The 25,776-nt window shown below is 37.8% G+C and overlaps 1 protein-coding gene across 4 annotated transcripts in view; it reads left to right on the forward strand.

Moving 5' to 3' along the window:
- Positions 1-23,749, forward strand: part of FOLH1 (folate hydrolase 1) — a 61,542-nt gene extending 37,793 nt beyond the window's left edge. For 2 of the 4 annotated variants that reach the window (XM_059412459.1, XM_059412450.1), the window contains 8 exons: positions 4,891-4,954; positions 9,650-9,717; positions 11,776-11,867; positions 13,474-13,564; positions 17,192-17,456; positions 17,731-17,812; positions 21,154-21,246; positions 22,827-23,749. In XM_059412459.1, coding sequence (XP_059268442.1) covers positions 4,891-4,954; positions 9,650-9,717; positions 11,776-11,867; positions 13,474-13,564; positions 17,192-17,456; positions 17,731-17,812; positions 21,154-21,246; positions 22,827-23,016 — 945 coding nt within the window. In that variant the 3' untranslated portion in view covers positions 23,017-23,749. Of the gene's footprint in view, positions 1-4,890; positions 4,955-9,649; positions 9,718-11,775; positions 11,868-13,473; positions 13,565-17,191; positions 17,457-17,730; positions 17,813-21,094; positions 21,247-22,826 lie in introns of those variants that run through there. The other 2 variants (XM_059412477.1, XM_059412467.1) reach the window with 2 other exon arrangements.
- Positions 23,750-25,776: the final 2,027 nt, after the last annotated feature.

Raw genomic sequence — 25,776 nt, forward strand, 5'->3', positions numbered from 1 at the left:
TCATAATAGCAAAGCAGTTAGGACTTGATTCTCAAAGATGTAAAAATGACAAGTAAATTCAATGAGAACATATTCACTTTTTTCCAAAATCTGAAACAAAACATCCCTGTTTCAAAATAACAATCTCTTTGCATTAAGGAACTGTTTTGTTTGAACTTTTTAGGCCACTAATGCCAATAGTCAAAATGATTACTCTTCACTACCTGGGAGTGTGACAGTAAATAAGTAAATTCACTAGAAACCAAACATCAAAATAAAATATCATGTTTCTATTGCACTTTCCAAATTAGCTTCTAAAGCTAACCACATTTAAATCCCCCCTTGAACCTGTACAGTAAGGTACACTTTTCACATTTATGTTCCTTATATGACTGACTCTAAATTAAATCATGGTAAAAATAAGGCAGGAAGTCTCACTGCAGAATATTTGATAGGCCCCTTTAGAAGTAATTTTACCTTTACACAGAAGATGTTATACACAAACCCAGTGGTAACCACAAATCAGAAACCAGTAATGGATGTACAAAAAATAAAGAGACAGGAATTCAAGTATGTCACTAGAGAAAGCCAACAAACCGTGGGAGAAGAAAGCCAAGGAAGAAAGGAACAGAGAGGAACTATAAAACAACCATAAAACTAGTAACAAAATGGCAATAAGTACATCACTATCAATAATTACTTTGGATGTAAATGGACTAAACATTCCAATCAAAAGCATTGAGACAGAATAGATAAAAAAGCAAGACCCATATACATGCTGCCTACAAGAGATTCATTTTAGACTTGGATACACATGCGGACTGAAAGTGAAGGGATGTGGAAACATTTATGCAAAAAGATGTGAAAGGAAATCTGGGCTAGCAATACCTACATTGGAGAAGGTGGATTTGGAAACAAAGACTGTAACAAAAGACAAAGAAGGACACTATATAATCATAAAAGAAACTATCCAACAAGAAGATATAACAATTGTGTTTATGCACCCAACAGGGGAGCACTCAAATACATAAAGCAGTTAACAACAAACATAAAGGAACTAATTGTAATAGTAGGAAACTTTGACACCCTGTTTTACATCAACAGATAGATTATGCAAACAAAATCAATAAGGAAATAGGGGCTTTGAATGACACTTTGGACCAGATGGATCTAACAGAATATTCAGAACATCCCATTCTAAGACAGCAGAATACACATTCCTCTCAAGTCTATAAGGAACATTTTCCAGTATAGATCATATATTATGCCACAAGATAAGCCTTAATAAATTCAAAAAGATTGAAGGCCTCCCAAGCATCTTTTCTGACCACAACATGTGAAACTACAAGTCAACCACAAAAAAAAAAAAATCTGGAAAGAGCATAAACACATGGAAGTTAAATAACATGCTACTAAGCAATGAGTGGGTCAACCAAGAAATGAAAGAGGAAATCAAAAAACACATGGAAACAAATGAAAATGAAAACACAGTGGTCCAAATTCTTTGGGATACAGGAAAAGCTGTTCTAAGAGGGAAGTTTATAGCAATACATGCCTACCTCAAGAAGCAAGAAAAATCTCAGATAAACAACCTAACGTACATCTAAAAAAACTAGAAAAAGAAGAAGAAATAAAACCCCAAATCTATAGAAGGAAGTAAACTGTAAAGATTAGAGCAGAAATAAACAAAATAGAAACTAAAAACAAAATAAACAAAAAACAACACAACAGATCAATGAAACCAGGGGCTTTTTCTCTGAAAAGATCAACAAAATTGATAAACCTTTAGCTAAACTCACCAGAATAAGAGAGGACTCTAAATAAACAAAATCAGAAATGAAAGAGGAGAAATACCAGCCAACACTACAGATATACAAAGGGTTAGAAGAGAATATTATGAAAAATTTTATGTGCCAACAAACTGGACAGCCCAGAAGAAATGGATAAATTCTTAGAAACATGTAACTTATATAATTTATCAAAACTGAATCAGGAAGAAATAGAAAATTTGAACAGATCAATTACCAGCAATGAATTGAAATCAGTAATCAAAAAATTCCCAACAAACAAAAGTCCAGGACCAGATGGCTTCGCAGGAGAATTCTACCAAAAACTTTAAAAAGTTAATATCTATTTTTTCACACTAATCCATGAAATAGAAATGGAAAGAAAGTTTCCAAATTCATTCTATGAGACCAACATTAACCTGATACCAAGACCAGGTAAGGACACTACACAAAAAGAACTACAAGCTAGTATCTTTGATGAACATAGATGCAAAAATCCTGAACAAAATGTTAGCTAACTGAATCCAATGATACATTAAAAAAAACATGCACCACAACTAAGTGGGATTTTAAACCTGGGTGGTTCAATATTTGCAAATCAGCTAGTTTGATACATCACATCAGCAAGAGAAAGGATAACCATATACTCATTTCAATAGATGCAGAAAAAGCTTTTGACAAAGTATTACATCCATCTGTGAAGAAAACCCTCAACAAAGTAGGTTTAGAGGAAACACACCTCAACATAAAAAGACCATATATGAAAACCCACAGCTGACATCATGCTCAATAACGCCTTTCCTGAGTCAAGAAAAACCAAAACAAAATTAAACTATTGAGGTTATATCAAAAACCTGTACAGCGAAGGAAACAATAAACAGTACTGAAAGATAGGCTACTCTCTTTCACAAACAACTTACTTGATAAAAGGTTGATATCCAAAACATATAAAGAACTGAAGAGCTCAACATATAAGAACCAATCTGATTAAAAAATGAGCAGAAAACATGAACAGACATTTCCCCAACAAGATATACAGATAACCAATGGACACAGGAAAAGATGCTCAATGTCACTCATCATCAGGGAAATGGAAATCAGAACCACAATGAGGTATTGCCTCACACTGGTCAAAATGTATAAAATCAAAACCAAAAATGTTGGCAAGAATGTGGAGAAAAAGGAACACGTATGCATGGTTGGTGGGAATGCAAACTGGTACAACCACTATAGAAACCAGTATGGAGGTTCCTCAAAAAATTAAAAAAATAGAATCCCCATATGATCCAGTAATTGCACTACTTAAATGTGAAAAACACTAACTCAAAAAGATTTATGCACCTATGTGTTTATAGCAGCATTATTTACAATAGCCCAATTATGGAAGCAGCCCAAGTGTCCATCAATAGATGAATGGATAAAGAAGATGTGAGATCTATATAGATATGTATAGAATGGAATACTATTCAGCTGTAAAAAAGAATGAAATCTTGCCATTTGCAATAACATGGATGGATCTAGGAAATATAATGTTAAGCAAAATAAGTCAGAGAAAGATGAATATCATATATGGAATTCAAGAAACAACCAACGGGGGCGGGTAGAGAAAGAGACAAACCAAGAAATAGGCTTTTATTTTTTTATTTTTTTTTATTATTTTTTAAGATTGTATTTATTTATTTGAGAGAGAGGTCACGAGTAAGCAGAGAGGCAGACAGAGAGAGAGGGGGAAGCAGGCTCCCCGCTGAGCAGAGAGCCCGATGCAGGGCTCGATCCCAGGACCGATCCCAGGACCCTGAGATCACGACCTGAGCCGAAGGCAGAGGCTTAACCCACTGAGCCACCCAGGCGCCCCAAGAAATAGGCTCTTAACTACAGAGAACGAACAGATGGTTATCAGAGGGAGGTGGGGGGGTGTGAAATAGGTGGTGGGGATTAAGAAACCATGATGAGCACTGGGTAGTGTATAAAACTGTTGAATCACTATATGGTGCACCTGAAACTAATAATATATGCTAACTGTACTGATTTAAAATGTAGATTGCATATATTTAAACTTGCATATATTGTTGGCCTTGTGAAATAGGAGCATTAGCTGTACACATATGCATTATCTCATTAACTGCCAGTCATGCTGTAAAACTTACTTGGCTTCTATTATATACTTTAGGAATTGAAGAAACCGCATAAACTTCAACTGTCTTCGTGTGGTGGGCAGGGGTGGGGGGGGGTAGTAATTCCCTTGAAGACAGGAAAGATTTATGGTCGCATCAGAAAGATCCTAAATACTTCGAGGTTTGTCTCTTCCAGATTCACCACCTCAAGCTTCAGGTTTTTTCCACTTCTCTTCTTACTGTCCAGACGCTTAGGAAATCACATGTTTTGGAGATTCAAAATCCGCTTGATAGCTAAAAAAAAAAAAGCCAGCAACACTTTTCCTCAGCATTTTATTATTGTGCAATGATCAGTTTTGACCAGTAGGTGGTGCCATCCCACAGGAAAAGTTCATGCTTCTTAGTACAGAAATTTCATATATTTTTAATCCATAAATTTGAAATTTGAAATTATTGAATCAGGCAAAATTCTTTTCTTAAATAAATGTTCAGATGGAGGGGGTCTGCCTGAGTGGGTCAGTTGGTTAAGCATCCCGCTCCTGAGCTCAGATCAGGTCTGGACCTCAGGGTTGGAAGTTCAAGCCCAGTTGGGCTCCACACTGGTCTTAAAGCCTACTTTAAAAAATGAGAAAGAGAGAGGGATTGAGAGAGAGAGATGTTCATGGGAAGATTTCCACTAAGGGGTTTCTTTCTTAGGTCATTTGTGTTTGCTAAGACAATTTCTTAAAGGATAAACCATGGCATGGTTAAGGAATCAGCTCATTTTCTATTTACCATATTAAGAATATGGGCAAGTTCATCTTAAATTTTAGTCTTAAAAATGTTTTACTCATTATTTCTTAGAATGATCCTTATCGGAATTCTTCTAAACAAACTCAGTTTTCAGAATCTTATGTATCAATTTTGTGGTCAGCTTACTTCCAAAATCTGCACACAGCACAAGTAGATGTATATTGTTTTAGGGGGAGGTCATGGTATATGCTTATGATTTTTTTTCTTTTTTATTATAGGAGAATTCCAGACTCCTTCAGGAACGTGCTGTGGCCTATGTTAATGCTGATTCTTCCATAGAAGGTGAATAACATTGGTCTCATAGGAAAAGATGTGATCATGGTAGCAGCGGTCACTTAGTTCATAAATGATGCTCCCATAAGGAAGGCAAATCCAGTACATGGGGTTAGGGACTCTGCTGCTGGCTGGTCTCGCTGCGCACTTGCCTCACAGCAGCTGTGAGCCCAAGCATGCTAACTGCTGAAAGCAGCCTTCTCTGATTTGCCTCATCTGGCAGATTACCTTGTCTGTGGTAAGGATCGTAACTACCTAGTAAGTGAATAAATAAATCATAGAACTAAAAATTTCTAGTGAAATGAATAAGTAAATCACAGAACTACAGATTCCTATGGTTTTAGAATGGGGTAACAAAAAAAGTATAATTTAAATATAATCCTATTTTTATCATATCATACATATAGATTTTAGGAAAAAAATACTGATGTCCAAGTATTTTTTAAATTTTTTTTCAATTTAACAAATAGTTATTGAGCATTTCTCTCTGTAATGCACTTTCCAGTATTTCAAAGGGATCAGAGGTTAGTGAAGAACAGTCTGGCATGAAGGAGTTTGTGGCTCAGCACGAATGATTAATTAGTCTAGCTTTCAAATATCTGCAGGTACAAGGAAAAGGCCATTTAGACACCTGGGTGGCTCACTCCGTTAAACCACTGCCTTTGGCTCAGTGTCTGACTTTGGTCCAGGTGTCTCTCTCTCTCTTTCAAATAAATGAATAAAAATTTTTAAAAGATCATATTAGTTTTAAAAAACTGCTATAATCAGACTGGTCTGGGTGTTCAGAAGAGAGAATAGAAGTAAGTTCAAGAAAGGCTTGAGTAATGGCACTTGACACTGGCCTTTAAGAATGGATTTGCTTTTGATAAGCAGAGATTCGAATGAAAGGACATTGTTGGGTCTGTTCCCAAGATCAAGCAGTCCTTTGCCACTACTCTCCCAACCACTCATCTTCCTGTTCTTGACCATGTGCACCTTCCCAGCCCGGGCAGCTGCTGATCCCAGTACTCAGATGACTGCCAGCACCCTCTACCTGCTGAATTCTTACCCTTTCAGCCTCCCCTGAGCTGGAACTTTTCCAGGGAAGCCCTGTCTTCAGCACTCATCACTGTGGAGGCTACCCGACGATTTGCTTTACAAAAGACTTCTATTACTAGGCTGTATTCTTCAGGAGGAACAGACAGGATGTGGATGACTCGTGGCTTCCTAAAGTCTTGTTAAAGAAACACGTGTTGCCCAGGTGCCGCCAGTGAATGAGTCAGTGAACGCAGGGTGGACTTTCAGAATCTTCCCTTTAGTGTAGGAGTAAATCTTCCATGTCGGCAGTAATTAAGACATTGCATTTTGCCAGAGGCATGTTGTCATGTCCATTTCTTCTTCGTTCACCTGTCCGAATTACATTGTCCCAGAAGGGAGCTCACGCAGTGCATTTCAGTCATCCTGCCCTGCTCTTACATTCCGGGGAAGGGCATCGCCTTCCTTGTGGCCCTGCCACTTCCTAGTTATGGTACCTTAGGTTGTGACTCACTTTCCGTGTCTCAGTTTTCTCACCTCTAGATAGAGTTACTGGGCTGCCTGGGTGGCTCAGTCAGTTGAGCGTCTGTCTTCAGCTCAGGTCATGATCTCAGGGTCCTGGGATTGAGCCCCAGGTCAGGCTCCCTGCTCACCGGGGAATCTGCTTCTCCCTCTCCCTCTGCTGCTCCCCCTGCTTGTGCTCTCTCTCTCTTGCTCACTCACTCTCTCAAATAAATAAATAAAATATTTTTAAAAGAAGAAGAAAAACACTAAAAAAAATTTAAAAATTGAGTTACCGAGAGCAAAGATCTCCAAAGCTCTTATCAGGGCAAAAGCTGTTAATATTTGCAAAACTCCAAGACCTGTGCCTCTCACAGAATAAAAGTTCAAAAATTAATGTATTTGGCACTTTTACCTAACTTAGAAACACATAATCAGACGAAACACTCTTGCTACAAGAGAGTAAGAACTTAAACATGTATTTTTCAAAAGTAGAATAATGTCCTTATTGCTAGTTCTGTTTTTAAGATTTGATTTTTAATAGTTTTAAATCACTGGAATTTGCTGCTGATGTCACTCCCTGCCTTGCAATGCTGCATTGTCTCCCCATGATTTTCAGGATCAAGAGCATATGACACCATGGTACTCAATGACTAGGCCATTTATATCTTACTTTGCTTTATATTTAAATTTTTATTAAATACTTATTTTTTAAATAAAAAGTGATACATTGGCTTTCTCATGGTAAAATGCAAAATTGATAAATAAAGCAAAATCCTTTACTAATATCACTTTCAAACTCCGCCCTCTCTCCAAAGGTGCTACTGTCCTAAATTTGGGATATTTCCATCACACTGATATTCACGTATAGAACTTAGCTCTATAAACCGTCAGTGGTGTTGAAGGTGCTGTCTTAAGTGCTTTACATGGAAACATTTATTCAATCTAATAATCCTGTAAGGTAGTACTTTATTATCTCTCTTGTATAGAAGAGAAAACCACCAATTCAGAGAGATTAAGTAACTTTCCCAAGGTCACAGAGCTAGTAAAGGATTGAGCTGAGACTCAAATCCAGCTGTTCAACTTTATCCTTCTAACTACTGTATTCTGCTGCCCCTCACTACCTTAGACAGGTTTTCATTTCATATTACGTACTACGTACTACATGCTATGTGGTTCCGCATCTTCTCCTTTGCCATTCAACAGCATATTATGGAAAACTTCGCATGACAGTATATATAAATCTATCCCTTGAAAACAAAAACTTGTACAGTGTTTTCAACAGAGTAATTTATGTCTCAGTTCTCTAGCTGATGGTCAGATGGCTTCAATTTGCTGCAGTAAATATCTTGTTTATTTGCCTACCTTGCCTTTTTCTACATAAGTGGAGAGTGGAGAGCTACAGTATCGTGGCTGGATCACGCTACATGTGCATTACATGGTAATACTTGCTGCCAGACTTCCTCTCTGACTCTCTGGTTTGCACTCCTACTAGCTCTTAAAAATGGCAGTGGCTGGGGATGCCTGGGTGGCTCTGTCCATTGAGCATGTGCCTTCAGCTTGGGTCATGATCCCAGGGTTCTGGGATCGTGTCCCATCAGGATCCTTGCTCAGCAGGGAGTCTGCTTCCCTCTCTGCTTGCCTTTCCCTGTGCTTGTGTTCTCTCTCTGTCTCTTTCTGACAAATAAATAAAATATTTTAAAAATGAAAAATTAGGGCGCCTGGGTGGCTCAGTGGGTTAAGCCCCTGCCTTCGGCTCGGGTCATGATCTCAGGGTCCTGGGATCGAGTCCCGCATCGGGCTCTCTGCTCAGCAGAGAGCCTGCTTCCCTCTCTCTCTCTCTCTGCCTGCCTCTCCATCTACTTGTGATTTCTCTCTGTCAAATAAATAAATAAAATCTTTAAAAAAAAATGAAAAATTAAAAAAAAAATTAAAATGGCAGTGGCTAAAATCTGTACATATGTATTCTTCCAGTTGGATTTTAGAACCAGCCTTTCAGGTTCTATGAACAGTTCCGCTGGGGTGTCTACTTACTGTTAAAACCTCAACTTTTTCTGTCCCCAGACATGGATCTGAAGTTTTGAGATAAGAACTGCTGGCCATTCTCTGAGTACATCGTGTACATTTTTATTTCTGGGTATTTGTGCGGGCTGATCCTTGTTGAAGTTGTCTTAACCTCCCCTTCCCCAGGCCCCCAACCTGCTTTAGCGTCCCCTCCCTGTGCTCCCACAGCTTCTTGGGGGCACCTCTCCTGGCTGTTCACGTGATTCTCAAACTCATCAGTCAGAATTCCTGAGGAATGGGAACATTGTCTCTGTTCTTTATTAAGAAGTAGCTGGAGAGTATCTGCCTTACAAATACATTTTTTAAAAAGATTTTGTTTATTGTATTTGAGAGAAAGAGAGCATGTGCGTGTGCACACATCTAAGCTGCGGGGAGAGGCTAGGGGAGAGGGAGAGAGAGAATCTCAAGCAGACTCCAAGCTGAGCATGCAGCCCGATGCAGGTATTGATTTCAGGACCCTGAGACCATGACCTGAGCCGAAATCAAGAGTGGGACACTTTACTGACTGAGCCACCGAGGCACCCCCATAGATGCGTTTTAACAACAAATATTTATTGGGTCAATGCTAAAGGCTAGGACTCTGTGCTAAGCCCTGGGGATAGGGCCACAATAAAAGAGAACACCTGCTCCCATGGAACTTCTAGTCTGGTGGGAAGATGGAAAAGAAAAAGGCAAATATTTAGCATATTTGAGAGATAACCAACGAGAAAAATAAGGCACCATCAGAAAAAAAAAAAAAAAAGAGTGGCTAGGATAAAGAGAAGAAAGTATGCTCCTCTAGGTAGGATGTTTGGAGGAAACGCTCAGAAAACATGACAGTAGACTAGAGTCATGCAGATCAGTGCAGAACACTGTTCCAGGCCGAGGGAACTGTATGTGCAAAGCCCCTGAGCAACAGAGTAGACAGAGTGGGAGGTGAAGATCTGGAGCAGCTGTGGGGGTTGTTTCATGCTTGGAAATGAGGGCTGTGATGAGCATGATACCTTTATTAAATAATAAGTTGGAGAGTTTTATTGGACTTAGGTTTTAAAAGATCCTTTTGGCTAAAGAGTTAGGATTTATCTTTGAATGAAAGAATAAAGTAAATGAAATTAAAAAAAAAAACTCTCTCTCTTTATCTTTAAGGGAACTATACTCTGAGAGTTGACTGTACCCCACTGATGTACAGCTTGGTATACAACCTAACAAAGGAGGTAAAAATAATTATGTATAATTTTAGAAAGTTTGAGTTCTACAAATGATGCTTTCTTGAGGTACGATTATTATGTCCTTTCTCTTGCATAGCAAATATTACATCTACTAAACTCCAGAGAACATTACATCTAATAAACGGTTTACACATGTTACCCCATTTCTCCCAACTACCCTGAGCAGCCTTGGGGTAGCATTGTGTCTGCCATCCCCATTAGAAATTGAGAAAACTAAGATCAAAAACCATTAGCCCCTGAGTCACACAACTCGTGCAGTGGCTGAACTGGGACTTGGTCCTGTGATTTCACTCCTTAACTTTAAAACTGATTTATACTCCTTCATGTGCTGATATCAATTAGCCCAGGACACAGGAAGAGTTAAAGTTTCAAGTGACTGAGAAGGAGTATGTGTGGAAACACCAACCGCTGACTCCAGGGTCTGGTTGGTTTGGGGCAGAGGCTAGGTGAGACCATGTATCTGTGACAGTGTTTTTTTGAGAATGTGCACCATTCATGTAATTTAAGGTAAATGCTAAGGAAGCTCAGCAGTTATATTCTTTTTCAGGCTGGTTTGGTGGCCCCCAGGGACAATTGCAAAAACACCACCTTCTAGGTCAGCTCTGAAATTACATGATGGTTGACAGTTTGGGGGTTGGTTTTGTTCTATTTTGTTTGGGGAGAGTGATTAATAGCATTTTAGATTTGATTGATAAATGGAAACTTTAGTACTATATTTCTACATGGTTCTGAATGTGCATTTTTTAGCATAAATGGAGCAGTGCTGTCCCTTATATAAAAATTTGGTGTCAACTTCTAAGCTTGAGTGAAATTCTTTTGTTGACTTATTTATTCATATTTTACAAATTAAGAGGTTAATAACATAATTTCTGTTAACCTGTGTTCTGACTCTCTCCTTGTGCTTATGCAAATTCATTTATGTTCCCGTAGACCTTTGCACCTAGCACACTGAATTCCACATTTTTTACTTGCAGTTCCCACTCTTACAGAGTATGTAATGTGTCTTACTGTGCGTCGTATCCCTGGCATTTGCACAAAGTCTTAAATGACATAGGTACTCTAAAGGTTTTAAAAATTGAATTTGTTGAAAAGTAGAACATAGGACTTTTATTAAATATAAAATAAAAAATTGTATACCATATAATGTATGACCTGTGAGTAGTTGATGGAACATTAATTAAAATTTAGTTTGTGAGTGTTTTCAGCGTAACATCTTATACACTAGATTTCAAGAATTGGTCTAGAACTCCATAATAGGTCATATTTTTTTCCTTGGTTTTCTCATCTGTAAAACCAGAAAATATATTTCAAGCCCAGTATTTAACAAAATTACGATAAATACACAATTAATTAAATAAAAATTAATGCATTTGTTTTATTATGTTTTAATGACTTTAGCAACCTTACTGTCAAGAAGCAATATTAAAAGAAATACCTTCTTTTAATCACCTTGCTTTTTTTCATTTTCTTTTTTAGAAGAGGAAAGAAACGTGTTTTTGAGAGCAGCCTCCCTCAATTCAGAAAAAATAGACAAAAAGTCTTACAATAGGACCTTTCATTTGCATAAGTGGCTTGGTAATAATATGGCCTGCTTTTCCATATACTTCATGTATTTTTTTTTTTTTTTAAGATTTTATTTATTTATTTGACAGAGAGAGATCACAAGTAGACAGAGAGGCAGGCAGAGAGAGAGAGAGGAGGAAGCAGGCTCCCTGCTGAGCAGAGAGCCCGATGCGGGACTCGATCCCAGGACCCTGAGATCATGACCTGAGCCGAAGGCAGCGGCTTAACCCACTGAGCCACCCAGGCGCCCTACTTCATGTATTTTTTATAATAGTCACATTTATATATAGTAGCATGAACATTTTCCTCTATTGTCAGAAACTCATTATTGCAATTCTTCATGACAGCTAATGTGCAAATTGTGTATCATGCATTTTGCTAAATATAGTTTAGTTATTTATTCCCTGGTTAATGGACTTTTAAATTTTAAAATATCTTATTTATAAGTATTTTCTTTTTTTTTTCACTTTTAATCTGTAGCTCCAAAGCCCCGATGAAGGCTTTGAAGGCAAATCTCTTTATGAAAGCTGGAATGGAAAAAGTCCTTCACGGGAGTTCAGTGGCATGCCGAGGTAAACAAATAAGACTTTCTACTGGATAGAGTGTAGGACTGGGTTGAAAATGAAAGTGTGCTTTCTTTCAAAGGGAAGGTGATGCTTTGGTTCACAAATAAAATATTGCCATGTGTTTTGAAGTTAAATCTGTAGGCCATCTAAAAATGGTTCTTTTTTGAGAAGGCAAAACAGCATGCTCCATAAGTCCAAAGTTATAATTTGTAAAGAAGTTCCCCTCGCATTTCTGTACCTAAGTTACTCGATACGTTTTCCTTTTTCTGAATATCAAACAGTCAAAAAATATTTTGGTTTCTCTAAGAATAATACAGGCATCATTTCAGTATTGGGTGTGTCTTCACACACAAGGCAAGGTTAAAGGAATAAATATCTCAGAGACATAGATTGATTATAGATAAGATGATATACCTATCAAGAGTATGAACAATTTTAAAAATTTAAAAAATTTTAAGGTAGGATTTACATCAGGATTATCTAAAAATATTTCTGCTTCTATTAACTTTATCATGAATAACAAATACAGATGATAAAATAAGTTGAGGGAAAATATTTTCCAACTTAATGAATCTTTAAAAAAATTAACCTATGCAATTATAATATTATAATTTATAACAGGAAGTATATATTCAACCTTTAGCCCCTTAAGTGGCACAGAGAGCTCCTAAAACCTTTAAAATGTTCTAAGAGATGAAAGAGACAAGGGTATCTCTCGTTATGTTAGCAGGGTGACACTTGGACCCCACCTAAGGATGGGGGCTGATGGCCAAGAGAACCACCCATATAATTAGAGGGTTGGGACTTTCAGTCCCACCCATAAGCAGAGGTTGAATCAGTCTTCAGTAGCCAATTATTTAATCAATTGTGTCTTTGTAATGAAGCCTGCATTCAAACCCAAGAAGACAGGGTTCCGAGGGCTTCCACGTTGGGGGATACATGGAACTTAGAGCAGAGTGGGGAACCTGGGGAGGGTGTGGACAGCTGTGTGCCCTTTCCCCACACATTGCCCTCTGCACCTCCTCCTTCTGGCTGTTCCTGAGTTACATCCTTTTATAATAAACCGGTGATCTACAAAGTAAAATTGTTCTCTGGGTTCTGGAAACAGCTCTAGCAAATTAATTGAGCCCAAGGAACATAACTTGGGAATCTCCAATCTGCAGCCGGTCAGTCAGAAACACAGATGACAATCTGGATTTGTGGTTGGTTCTGAAATCGGTGGATAGGCAGTCCTGTAGGACTGAGCTCTTCACCTGTGGAATCTGTGCTATTTTCAGTGTCAGAATTGAGTTGAATCAGAGGACACCCAGCTGGTGTCCCAGAGGATTGCTTGTCACTGGTACGGGAAACACCACACATCCCCCTCCACATGTTGGAATTGGGTCCAGGAACCCAAAAGAACAATGATCACTACTACCCAAAATAGTCTTATTGAAGTAGATACTTTGTGATCAATTATTTCTCTCAATTTTTCCTCTCAATTATTTTTTGTTGTTGTTTGTCTGATATGATTTTTATAAAGAAAAATTATAAGAGCAAGAATGAAGTTTAATTAAGCTTTCATTTTAGTCACTGAAGAAACTACTCAGGTAATCTATTTTATCCCTAAAAGGATTAGCAAACTGGGATCTGGTAATGACTTTGAGGTGTTCTTCCAAAGACTTGGAATTGCTTCAGGCAGAGCACGGTACACTAAAAACTGGGTAAGTCTGTCAGTATGTTTTTGAAGATTGCTTATGAATATATTTTAGCTAAACAAATAATTCTGAATTTTAATAAAAGGCAACGTAAGCCTTTAAGAAATAGAGGAATTGAAGCCGAAGTGGTTGAGATGGGTCTACTGTCACCCGGGGGAACGCCCGCATCCGGCGTCCTGAGCCTTAGAACTTACTTGCTTGTATTCCTTTAAATCTATTTTCTGTTTCTCTAGGTGACATTCCTTTCACCCAGTTACTTACACTAGAAATATTTGGATTTTTATCCCATTTGATCTCCAGTCAGTAAACGTCAAAGTTATGCTCTATGGCACAAGGAACAATGAACACATAAATAGTTCATGATTTTTTCCCTACCATTGTTCATGCTGGTGGTAATGACAATTTTACAGTATTTATGTTTACCAAAGTAACATAAGAACATAGTTCATAAAAGCTCATAACAGTTCTGTAAGTGTGTATGATGAAAAACACTGGTCCTTTATTCTACTTGTGGGCTTGTCCCACCTCTGATTCTGTTCAACACATTCACATTTATTCAGTTTTTTCATTGGTTTCTTCTGATATCTACATGCATGCTTACACATACTGTGTTCCTGGTGCCATTTATTTCTTTTTCAGTTTGATGTATCTTCCATTTACTTCTCATTAGGGAAGATAGGCATTTTTGCGCTTCTATATCAACTTTTCTCCCAGCTCTCAAATATTTTCCCTCATTGCATTTTCTCAATATACTGTTGTACCATACTTGTGGATTATCTTTTTTTTTTCCCCTCCATGTGTCCATAACTAACTCACCACAAACTTTTTAGTATATTCCAACATATCGGTGATCTGGCAGATTTCTTTTTCCCTCTTGGGTTCTTCTTCTCCTGCTCATCTGGGTTCTCTGGTGGTTCTCTTTCCCTGTGACACAGCTCTTGCCTGTGAAGTTTTCTTTGACTGAAAAGTCTGAGAGTACCTTCAGTTCTCTCCTCTTCTGCATCCTCTCTCTCCTGGATATTTTATCTTTCTTTTCTGGTTTACTCTTTAGTATGTTTGGAACACATCCTTCAGGAACTTCTTGAAAAAGAGACTTTTTAAAAAGGAAGATTCTGGTATCTTTCATGTGGTCCTCGTTGTGTGTGTGCCTTGGTTACACTGTTTTTCCTTACACTGGGCTAGGCACAGAGTGGGTCTTTTGGTCTGAAAACCCACATCCTGCAGTTGGAGGGAATGTTTTTCCCTTTGATCACTTCTTCCATCTTTTGACTTTTTTGAACTATTACTAGTTGTTTAACATCTGGGGATTATTTTCTGATGTGCTTATTTTTTATCTTTTGTTTCTTATCTGTGTTTTTTTTTTTGTTTTTTGTTTGTTTTTTTACTATCAGAAATATTTTGGGGCACCTGGGTGGCTCAGTGGGTTAAAGCCTCTGCCTTTGGCTCAGGTTATGATCTCAGGGTCCTGAGATCGAGGCCTGCATTGGGCTCTCTGATCAGCAGGGAGCCTGCTTCCCTTCCTTTCTTTCTGCCTGCCTCTCTGCCTACTTGTGACCTCTGCCCATCAAATAAATAAATAAAATCTTAAAAAAAAAATCTTTCTCAACTCTGTCATTCTTTTTTATTGAAATCTTTATATTATTATTATTATTATTACTGTAAGTTTCCTTCCACTCCTTGCAGTACCTCCTTACTCTTAAGTTGATTTTATTTTAGTTTGTGTTTTTGGTTTATATCTTTCAAGTCCAAGGCTGTTTTCAAGTGCCTGGTCATCTTTGGCCACCTGTCTTACTTAGGAATTAGTCCATGAGAAACTGACTGAAGCCATGTATGCAAGGGTGGCAGCTGTCAAATGGGAAGCTTCAGAGAAGAGTGATCAAGAATGCCTATTCTCGGGCGCCTGGGTGGCTCAGTGGGTTAAGCCGCTGTCTTCGGCTCAGGTCATGATCTCAGGGTCCTGGGATCGAGTCCCACATCGGGCTCTCTGCTCAGCAGGGAGCCTGCTTCCTCCTCTCTCTCTGCCTGCCTCTCTGCCTACTTGTGATCTCTCTCTGTCAAATAAATAAATAAAAAATCTTAAAAAAAAAAAAAAATGCCTATTCTCAGTGCTTTATGGGGAGGCAACAACTATAGCTCTATAGAATCTATCGATCTTTTCTCTTGGACTAGTTATTCTCTCCAGACAGGAAATCTTTAATCCTGCCACTGGGGTAGGAAGTTAGGCAGAGTTAGATGGGTTTGGGTTGAGGCTAGATGTTAATATTAATTATGTTTTACTCACGAGAATACTAAAGAAAAGCTAATAATCTTTGGGTTAATAACCAGTTAAAGTTATTTGGTAATAGGTCCTATGGGCTGGATTCAAACTCCAGCTGTCTAATTTTAGAATCCTAGCCTCTTCAACACACTGCTAAATAAAGTGTTCTTTTTTTTTTTTTTTTTTTTTAAAGATTTTATTTATTTGACAGAGAAATCACAAGTGGGCAGAGAGAGAGAGGAGGAAGCAGGCTCCCAGAGAGAGCCCGATGCGGGACTCGATCCCAGGACCCCGAGACCACGACCTGAGCCGAAGGCAGCGGCTTAACCCACTGAGCCACCCAGGCGCCCCCTAAATAAAGTGTTCTTTTATGTCAATTTAAAAAAAAGATTTTTTTAAAAAATATTTTTATTTATTTATTTGATAGAGATCACAAGTAGGCAGAGAGGCAGGCAGAGAGAGAGGGGGAAGCAGGCTTCCTGCTGAGCAGAGAGCCCGATGTGGGGCTTGATCCCAGGACCCTGAGATCATGACCTGAGCTGAAGGCAGAGGCTTAAACCACTGAGCCACCCAGGTGCCCCTAAAAAAAGATTTTTTTTTAAACTTTTTAAATTAATTTTTTTAATTTAATTTAATTTTTTAAATTTTTTTAAAACATTAAAAAAAACCCACAACTAAATAAGACAAAATACATAAATCAGCAATTCAAAGTTTGAAAAGTCCTTGCCTCAGGCCTTTTGTTTATGTTCTTGGTGTCTGGTATATATCTGAGCATTCCTTCTCTCTCCTTCGGGAGATTCTGGATCCACTACATTTCTCCTCACTGGGGGGACTCTTCACTTCCACGGGCTACTTGTCAGAAAATCATCCATTCGTGGAATTTCAGTCATTAGCATTTTGCAGCTCTACCATATATAATGCTGTATAATGCTCATATACCATCGCCTCTAGCAATTCCCTATCTTCTTAAATTATTTAGACTGAAATGCAACATTATCTTGTCTTTGTTTCAGAAATGTTTTCACATCTCCTATATCCTTGAAGACAAGACCATTTGGTCTTTCCAGATAATTTTATTCTATCATTTATGTTGTATACATATATTTTTTAATTATACATCTGGGATATATTTTCATATTAAAATATGAATTATGCATAATATATATATTATATATATATATATATAATATGACCCTTTAGTAAGTGTATTATTAAGGTTCTTAAATACATTTCTTTATTCATTACTGGCCAAAACAGTTTTACTAATATTAATAGTAAATATGGTACTATGCATCTTATTATAAGCTATTTTTTAAGAGATATAGTTTGGTTTTTTTGTGTTCTTTTGTGTGGCTCATTTTCCTTTTCTTTTTTAGGCAACAAGCAAATTCAGGAGCTATCCATTGTATCACAGTGTCTATGAAACATATGAGTTGGTGGAAAAATTTTATGATCCAACTTTTAAGTACCACCTCGCTGTGGCACAGGTTCGAGGAGGGATGGTATTTGAACTAGCCAATTCCATAGTGCTCCCATTTGACTGTCGAGATTATGCTATTGTTTTGAGAAAGTATGCTGACAAAATCTACAATATTTCAATGAAACATCCACAAGAAATGAACACATACCGTGTGTCCTTTGGTAAGCTATACCTCCTCCCTCAAAACATCTCTGTCTTTCAATTAATCTTTAAAATGTAGTGACCGACCTTAGTCCATGTGTTACTTATTGCCAGTCTGTGAGATCAGATACATTGTTTACATCTATAAATGTATTTGCCATTTCACTGATGCCCCTCTTGTAATATATAAATATAAGAACCTTGTAAAGTACAGAAGAGAACAAACTGCTTCCCATACTGTCCCCTTTGCATAAGCCATAGGACAATGCCCCTAAGCCCCGATTTCTATTTCAGATGCACTTTTCTCTGCCGTGAAGAACTTTACAGAAATTGCTTCTAAGTTCAATGAGAGACTTCAAGACTTGGACAAAAACAAGTATGTTCCACATTTTTAACTTATGGCTAGAACAGATACAATGAGAAAGAGATACTAATTGACATCTTTGTTGCTGAAATATCTTTGGGAAGTGTTTTGTTCCTTTCTGTCTCTCCACCTTAAGGCATCCTGTACAGGGCTGCCATATCTCAGCAAGACCCATCTCTAACTTTCTTTTTTTTTTTTTTAAGATTTTGTTTATTTATTTGACAGAGATCACAAGTAGGCAGAGAGGCAGGCAGAGAGAGAGGGGCAAGCAGACTCCAAGCTGAGCAGGGAGCCAGATGCGGGGCTTGATCCCAGGACCCTGAAATCATGACCTGAGCTGAAGGTAGAGGCTTTAACCCACGGAGCCACCCAGGCTCCCCCATCTCTAACTTTCTGAGTGGCAGCCGTGTGCTGAGAAATTCCAGCAGCTCCTTAATAATAGCTGTTTAGTTACAAAATTCCCACCTTAGCATTGAAGGCCCTCCACTGTGTGACCCCAGCTTTTTCTAGCCTCATCTCGTGTTCTTTCAGTGTCTATCCATCATACTTCAACCAACTTCTCTTATTTCCAGAACATACTTTCTTTTCTTCCTCTTCTTAATGTCATTACCTCCAGAGTTCCTCATTTCCACTTCTACCTGGTAAAATTCTTTCTCTAGAACAAGTATTGAGAAGTCAGTTTTCTTCCAATATTAAGCATTTAGCATTAATTCTGTGTGAAATCACCAAAATAAATATAATTGGAATAGAACTTTCAGATGGGAGAAAAATAATGAGACAATATTAGGGAAATTTTTTTAAAGTAGAATTTTGAGAATAAACATTGACTGTGTATTAAGCCTATTATGATGACACAAATATGAAGTCCTTGGGGACTGATGCAAAAATACATTGAAAGATAAGAGCAATCAGTCCAGAAATAGATGAGTGACATATAATAATGCATTTGGGTAAGAAATAGGTATTTTGTAATGAAGGACATATCAACAATTAATGGAGGAAGAAAAATATATTCAACAGTAATGTTGTTTAAGCTCTCAGCAACTGATAAAAAAGGGAGTTCTAAATTTCACTTCACATTGCATGCAAACATAAGCAATGGTTGTAGAAAAATTCTTTATTAAAAGTTGAAATTTCCTGGAAGTGAAATTCTAAGTTTAGAAGCAACAGGGAAATGAAAAGGCAATCAGGTTTGAAAACGCTGAAATGGTTCAGAATATGAAAGTTAATCATCAAAAGCAAAGATAGAAGGCTGGGAAACCTCTTTTCCAGCAAATATGGAAAGGGAGTAATATGAACATCATAAAAAATATTTTTTGAAAATTGGTTAAGAAAATACAAAAGAGGGGCACCTGGGTGGCTTAGTGGGTTAAGACTCTGCCTTCAGCTCCGGTCATGATTTCAGGGTCCAGGGATTGTGCCTGGCATTGGGCTCTCTGCTCAGTGGGAAGCCTGCTTCCCTCTCTCTGCCTGCCTCTCTGCCTACTTGTGCTCTCTGTCTGTCAAATAGATAAATAAATAAAATATTTTTTTTTAAAAAGAAACTACAAAAGAACAAAGTTGAAAATGTTGGCAATGGACAAGACAACTCAAAAAGAAGACACTGCCTATACAGACAGACACACACACAAAAAAAACATTCAAATTCTCTACTGATTAAAAAATACAAGTAAAAAAAAAGTTATACCATTTTCAAAATAACTATTTTTGTTTCAGCTTAATAATGATTTAAAACGTGGTTGAACCCATTGCACCAGATGGCATCCTGGAGCAGATGCTCTTGTTCTTTTCTGGTAGTGTTGTGAATTGTTTTAAAAACCTTTTGGAAAAAAAAAATAAAAACAAAAAATAAAAACCTTTTTGAAAAAAAAAAAAAAACCTTTTTGAAAAGCATAAATAATACTGTTAAAGTTTCAAGAGCTATTTACAGAGTTCTTAGACTTTGCCATTGTATTTCCATTTCTCAGAACTTTTCTTCAGGAAAGAATTTCAAGTTTGGAAAGGAAAAAGAGTTTCTCAGAGAAAGATACAAATTATAACACCAAACAATTCAAGGGACTCCTGGGTGGCTCACTTGGTTAAACATATGACTCTTGACTTCAGCTCAGGTCATGATCTCAGGGTCGTGAGATGGAGCCCCACATCAGGCTCCATGTTAGGCATGGAGCCTGCTTAAGATTCTCTCTGTCCTACTCCCTCTGTCCTTCCCCCCACCCCTCTGCCAGCTCATGTTCTTTCTATAAACAAACAAACAAATAAATAAATAGAGATGCCTGGGTGGCTCAGTCAGTTAAATATCTGCCTTTGGCTCAGGTCATTATCTCAGGGTCCTGGGTTCAAGCCCCAGGTGGGGCTCCCTGCTAAGAAGGGAGCCTGTTTCTCCTCCTCCCTCTGCCTCTCCTTCTGCTTATGCGCTTTCTCTGTGTCAAATAAATAAAATCTTTAAAAATAAAAAAATAATAATAATAAATAGGAAGTTTATTAAAAATATATCAAATAATTTAAAGCAATCAATACCTAAGAGGAGAGAAAGTACTAAAAAATTAAATGTCCACTAATTTGAACATTTCATAAGCATTGAAAGAGTTGACTATAAAGGAAATATAAGATATTTACTATAAAATGTGAAGTAAACAAAAAATATTTAAGATTGTGAACACTTTGAAATATAGAGAAAAATTCAAAGTAGACCAATTAGTATAATAACCCTGTCATCCTAGATTGAACATGGGATTTTTTTCCCTTGCACTTTACAGTTCTTTTCAAATTTTTGTGTGGGTTAAAAAAATATCAAAAATAAGCAATAAATCTTAAGGAGATTCCAAACACCATAAAGTTGATTTTCTGTCTTTAAAAACTATGATCTTTCCTCTCTCTGGCAAAGTGCCTTATAGGAATGGATTATGATATACTAGGACATTTGGCTTTAATAATAGTAAAATAATAATAAAACATTGGCTATCATTTGGTAAATATGCATAATTTTCCAGGAACCCTACTAACCATTAATAGACTGTCCCATTCAATATCGAATGACTGCTTTGAGTAGATTATTAGGATTCCTAAGATAAAAAAAATCTTGCTTATATTTAAAAACTATTGCCAATTAATTATTATTTCAAAATAAATAAGAATTACTGTTGTCCTTTTCAACCACTATAACTTCATGTGGTTTTATAAGCCTCAGCAGAATAGTATTCTATAAGGTTTTAAAAAGGTAACTGTTAGACTATTGTTCTTAATTTGCATATCATAGAGATTTAAGACACATTTAATATTGTTGTGAATTTTCAGTTTGCAGTGTGGTGCATGTTTTCTCAAGAAGTGACAACTGTATTTGTTTTGTTGCTTAGCCCCATATTATTGAGAATTATGAATGATCAACTGATGTTTTTGGAACGAGCATTTATTGATCCTTTAGGATTACCAGACAGGCCTTTCTATAGGTAAGGATACAAATATGACATTTGATTATATTATTTTTTTTCTTATTTTTTGTACTGTGGAAAAAATATAGTTGATTTCTTGTAAGCAAATAGGAATTTCAAAATATATGTAGGAAATGATATATTATTCATATAATGTAATGTGATTGCTGCATACTTTTTAATATATTGTTTACTTCTTATTATAAAAGAACATATGTTCATTGTTGGAAACTTAGAAGATCAACAAAGTCACAAGTAGAAAATAAAAAAAAACCAGTTCTGTCAGTTAGTTATAAAATCATGTTTATATTTGGTTTATATAACTTTAGCCCCCTCTCATTTTATATATATTTGTCTTTATGTATGTATACACATAAGACATAATAAATATATGTAAAATGTATAAAATGTGTATTTACATACTCATTCTCCTAATGTGCAGATTTTTTTTCTAATTTTTGACAATTCTAAATATTTCTGATAAACATCAGTGATGAACATTAGATCGATCTTGCTAAGAATTGGAGAATAGATTCTATCAGTGACTAGTGAGAAATGGCCCTGTCTTTTTGTTTATGAATTATCAAAGGATCAGAATTAGGAGTAAGGGAATCACCAGACATGGTGACTGTCTCCCAGTGGCAGCACAAGTGTGCTTCTTTCCTTCTTCACCTCTTTGCTTGGGAACTTACCCTTCCCTTCATGTGCTTTGACATGACTGACATATGTCTTTCAATAAAATATCACCTTCTACCCAGATCGTGTTACACTTTCAAAGCTGTTTTTCATGATTATTCATGCTTTAAGCTAGGCATTCTCACATGTTAGTGTGTCTCCTTTTTTAAAGAGAAAAAAAACACAGTAGTAGGTAAGCATGTCACAAATAGGACTTTGATCATCACCGCTGGGCTACATTTCCGGGGGTGACGTGGGACAGTGAAAAGTCAGTACTTACTTGCAATGTAGATTGAGACTAATCACTTCATCTCTCAGATCTCAGTTTCCTCACCTTTGAAATGCTAGTATCAACTTTGTAGAGGTTTTTTTTTTTTTTAAGATTTATTTATGTATTTTAGAGAGAGAGAGAGGATACACGTGCATGTGCAAGTGGGGAGGAACAGAAGGAGAGAGAGAGAGAGAGGCAGAGGAGCAGACGCCCCACTGAGCAGGGAGCCTGATGACGGACTGGACCCCAAGACCCTGAGATCATGACCTGAGCTGAAACCAAGAGTCAGAGGCTTAACCGACTCAGCCACCCAGGAACCCCTCTAGCATTTATTTTTAAGGAATAGAAAAGTTATAGGCAAATCATTTAATCACAAGCACAATCTATATAGTAGGTGACAAGCTATTGAGACTATTAATGCTATTTTTGTTGCTCTGAACAATGTGAAGTCCTCTGTTTAAAGTCAAAACATATACTTCCTAGACTGGACTTTGGAGATGATTAAACTTGGCAGTTTAGCTGACAAGTGACTTGTTCAAATCGTGAGATTAGAATTCTGCAGTCCAGGATTTGTAGAGCGCTCCTGTTTTTCTCTTGTGTGTATCGTTTGGACAGCAACTGTCCAAAAACAGCCAACTGTTTTTATCAACAGGCACGTCATCTATGCTCCCAGCAGCCACAACAAGTATGCAGGGGAATCATTCCCAGGGATTTATGATGCTCTGTTTGATATTGAAAACAGAGTGGATCCGTCCAAGGCCTGGGGAGAGGTGAAGAGGCAAATCTCCATCGCAGCCTTTACGGTGCAGGCTGCAGCCGGGACTCTGAGGGAAGTGGCCTGAGGTGGTTCTTCAGAGAACCCATACTGACTAGGTGTGGTCTGTCGCTCAGAAAGAATCATAAAAGGCATATTCTAAAAAATTAACTAAAATATAAAGTTAACACACACACACACACACATACTAGCATTCTTCTCCCTATGACTCAAAAATGAAAGATGGACAATTTTTATTCTATAATTATAGAAGGATATTCTGAATTTGAACTAAGAGTTAAAATTAAGGCAAACATCTGCTGTATTAAAACTCTTGTGTGGCAGTAGAGGGGAATCGAGGCTAATTCTGCACAGGGAATTGGCCCTATTGGTCACCCAGGGCTGAGAGATCACTATCTTAACCAACTAGTTGAGCTACACTAGTCTAATCACACTGCTGGTAAACATAATCACTCTGTGCTATAAAGGATAATTACTTTTCTTAAAATATCAAATATCTTATTTCTACCAAAGGGTATATGTAATGTATGTACAGTAAAAAATAATAAAGAAATGAAGATTTGTAGATCTGCCTCCCACAAATAACCAGATTAAGGGAAGGAATGTTACCCATATCTCTGAATGTCCCATCTACCACTGATGAGTGTGCCTTCCTCTTCTGCCAGAGATACTCACTTTCTTGAATCTTACATGAACCTTTTCTGTTATTTATCATTATTCCACACGTGGCTATATTCTTTATGTGTGTGTGTGGGGTTGTTTGGTTTTTAAATTGTAAATAAAATCATACTGTGTATCTATTTTCTAACACTTGATTTTTTCACTCACCTTTGAAGGTGTTTGGGGCTGGAGTTCAGGTCACTGATGTGGAGCAATTCATTTGCATGAACATAACATTTATCAGTCAGGGTCCAGTTAAGACAGAGAAACCATATGGCAACATAAGCAGGGAAAGTTAATATAGAGAATGATTAGTCATAGTAGCATTGCAGTAATAAGATACTATCTAGTTAAAGGTAACAAGAACCTTTATAGCAGGTCCAAGGAGCAGTCACCATCCCTAGGAGTGAGATGAAGTGGCCAGTGAAGGATTTTCCTTGCACCATGGGCCTTACTAAACAGCAGAGAAGGCACCGTGGTGCTTTGCTAGCAAAGTGCAAAAAAACTCCCCAGAACCCTGGACTCTAGGCCACCGTGGGAAGCTGATTCAGAGGAATTGCCTTGCCTCTAGAGGCTCTCTACCACCAAACCAACCAACGGCAGTGTTAGAAATAGCTCCCGGCTACTGAGTTCTGGCCACCATGAACTACAAGAAGCAAGCGCTATCCCAGCAGCCTGCACTGCAAGACAGGGGCACTGCAGGATAGGGCCCCTGCAGGATGGGGGCACTGCAGGACACGGGCACTGGAGGACATGGGCACTGCCGGATGGAGGCACTGCAAAACGAGGACCCTGCGGGATGGGGGCACTGGAGGATGGGGACACTGCAGGCAGTAATGAAAACAGTGAAATTGTGTGTCTAAATAAAAAATAAAAAAGACAAAAAATACAAACATAGTTAATAATATTTTGACACTCTATCCTGGACAGCCAATCCTGAGAAACATAGGAGTAATGTGACTCAGGCCACATAATCTTTTGTTTAAAAAAAAAATTCTACTATTTCCTATTGTATTTTCAAAATAGTTTGGAGAAGTAAGCTCTTATTAAACAACCAAACATTAATTTTCTCACTAATAAATTCAAATCCTTTTTGGGGGTCAAGTTTTCATGCCAAATAAAAATTAGCTGCAGCATCATCAGTCCCATTAGATATCTAGGAGAAAACAGTGAAGGTTATCCTACAAGAATTCAATAAGAATAGAATGATCTAGATCAACATTATTTGTTAAACTGGGGCTATTTGTGCACTAGCCTCAAACACTGCCAACTGTCCTCAGACTCTTCAGCCATAGTTCCAGCTCCCAACAGCTTCTCAGTCATCTCCAGGTGTCCTGTCAGCCCTCAGTTTAGGGCAGAGGGATCTCAAACTCGGGACAGGAGGTGTAGCAGGACAATCCTTGAAGCATCCGCACCAAAACCAAGAGCAGGAGAATTTGCTGTGGTGCTTTTGGAACCAGAAGCCAAGGAAGGCCCCGCTGGGTCTTTTAGCCCTGGCACCTCCTTTCTGCAGCAGCCAGGAAAGGAATCTGGAATCTCACCTGCTGTGTTATCAGGTGTGTATGTGTGTGTGTAGTGGGGGGGATGAGGGGCCAAGCTGGGGACTACAGATTGGAACGTCCTTCCTCTGCACTATTCCCACCACACTCGGGGCTCTGGTTCTTTTTCTATGTTTGTCTTAAATGTCAGAGAGAGAGAGCACAAGCAGGAGAGGGGCAGAGGGAGAAGCAGGCTCCCTGCTGAGCAAGAAGCCTTGGGCAGAACTAGATCCCAGGACTCTGGGATCATGACCAGAGCCCAAAGCAGACATTTAACCAGCTGAGCCACCCAGGCACCCTGGTTCCTTCTCTAAATGTGTTTGCAGTCCTCCTCACCTACCCAGGTTCTTATGGCCTCCCTAACTGCTGGGTGGTTCTGCAGCACTTGTTTTAGCCCATTCTCTAGGCCCCTATTTATTATTCACCTTGATCTTAAAATGTTCTCAGCGCATCAAGAGGCAATATGCAACTTTCAATAGCTGAATAACTTAATAACTTGAAAAGTCTACAATTTAGAGAATAATTTTAAAATAAAATAATTTTAAATAAATTTAAAATAATTTTAAAATAAAACACTATAATAATTAACACATTATACAAAGGAAGATATTGATAAATTTAAGTTTAGT

This window comes from Mustela nigripes, chromosome 1, assembly GCF_022355385.1.
Source record: "Mustela nigripes isolate SB6536 chromosome 1, MUSNIG.SB6536, whole genome shotgun sequence".
NCBI lineage: Eukaryota > Metazoa > Chordata > Mammalia > Carnivora > Mustelidae > Mustela > Mustela nigripes.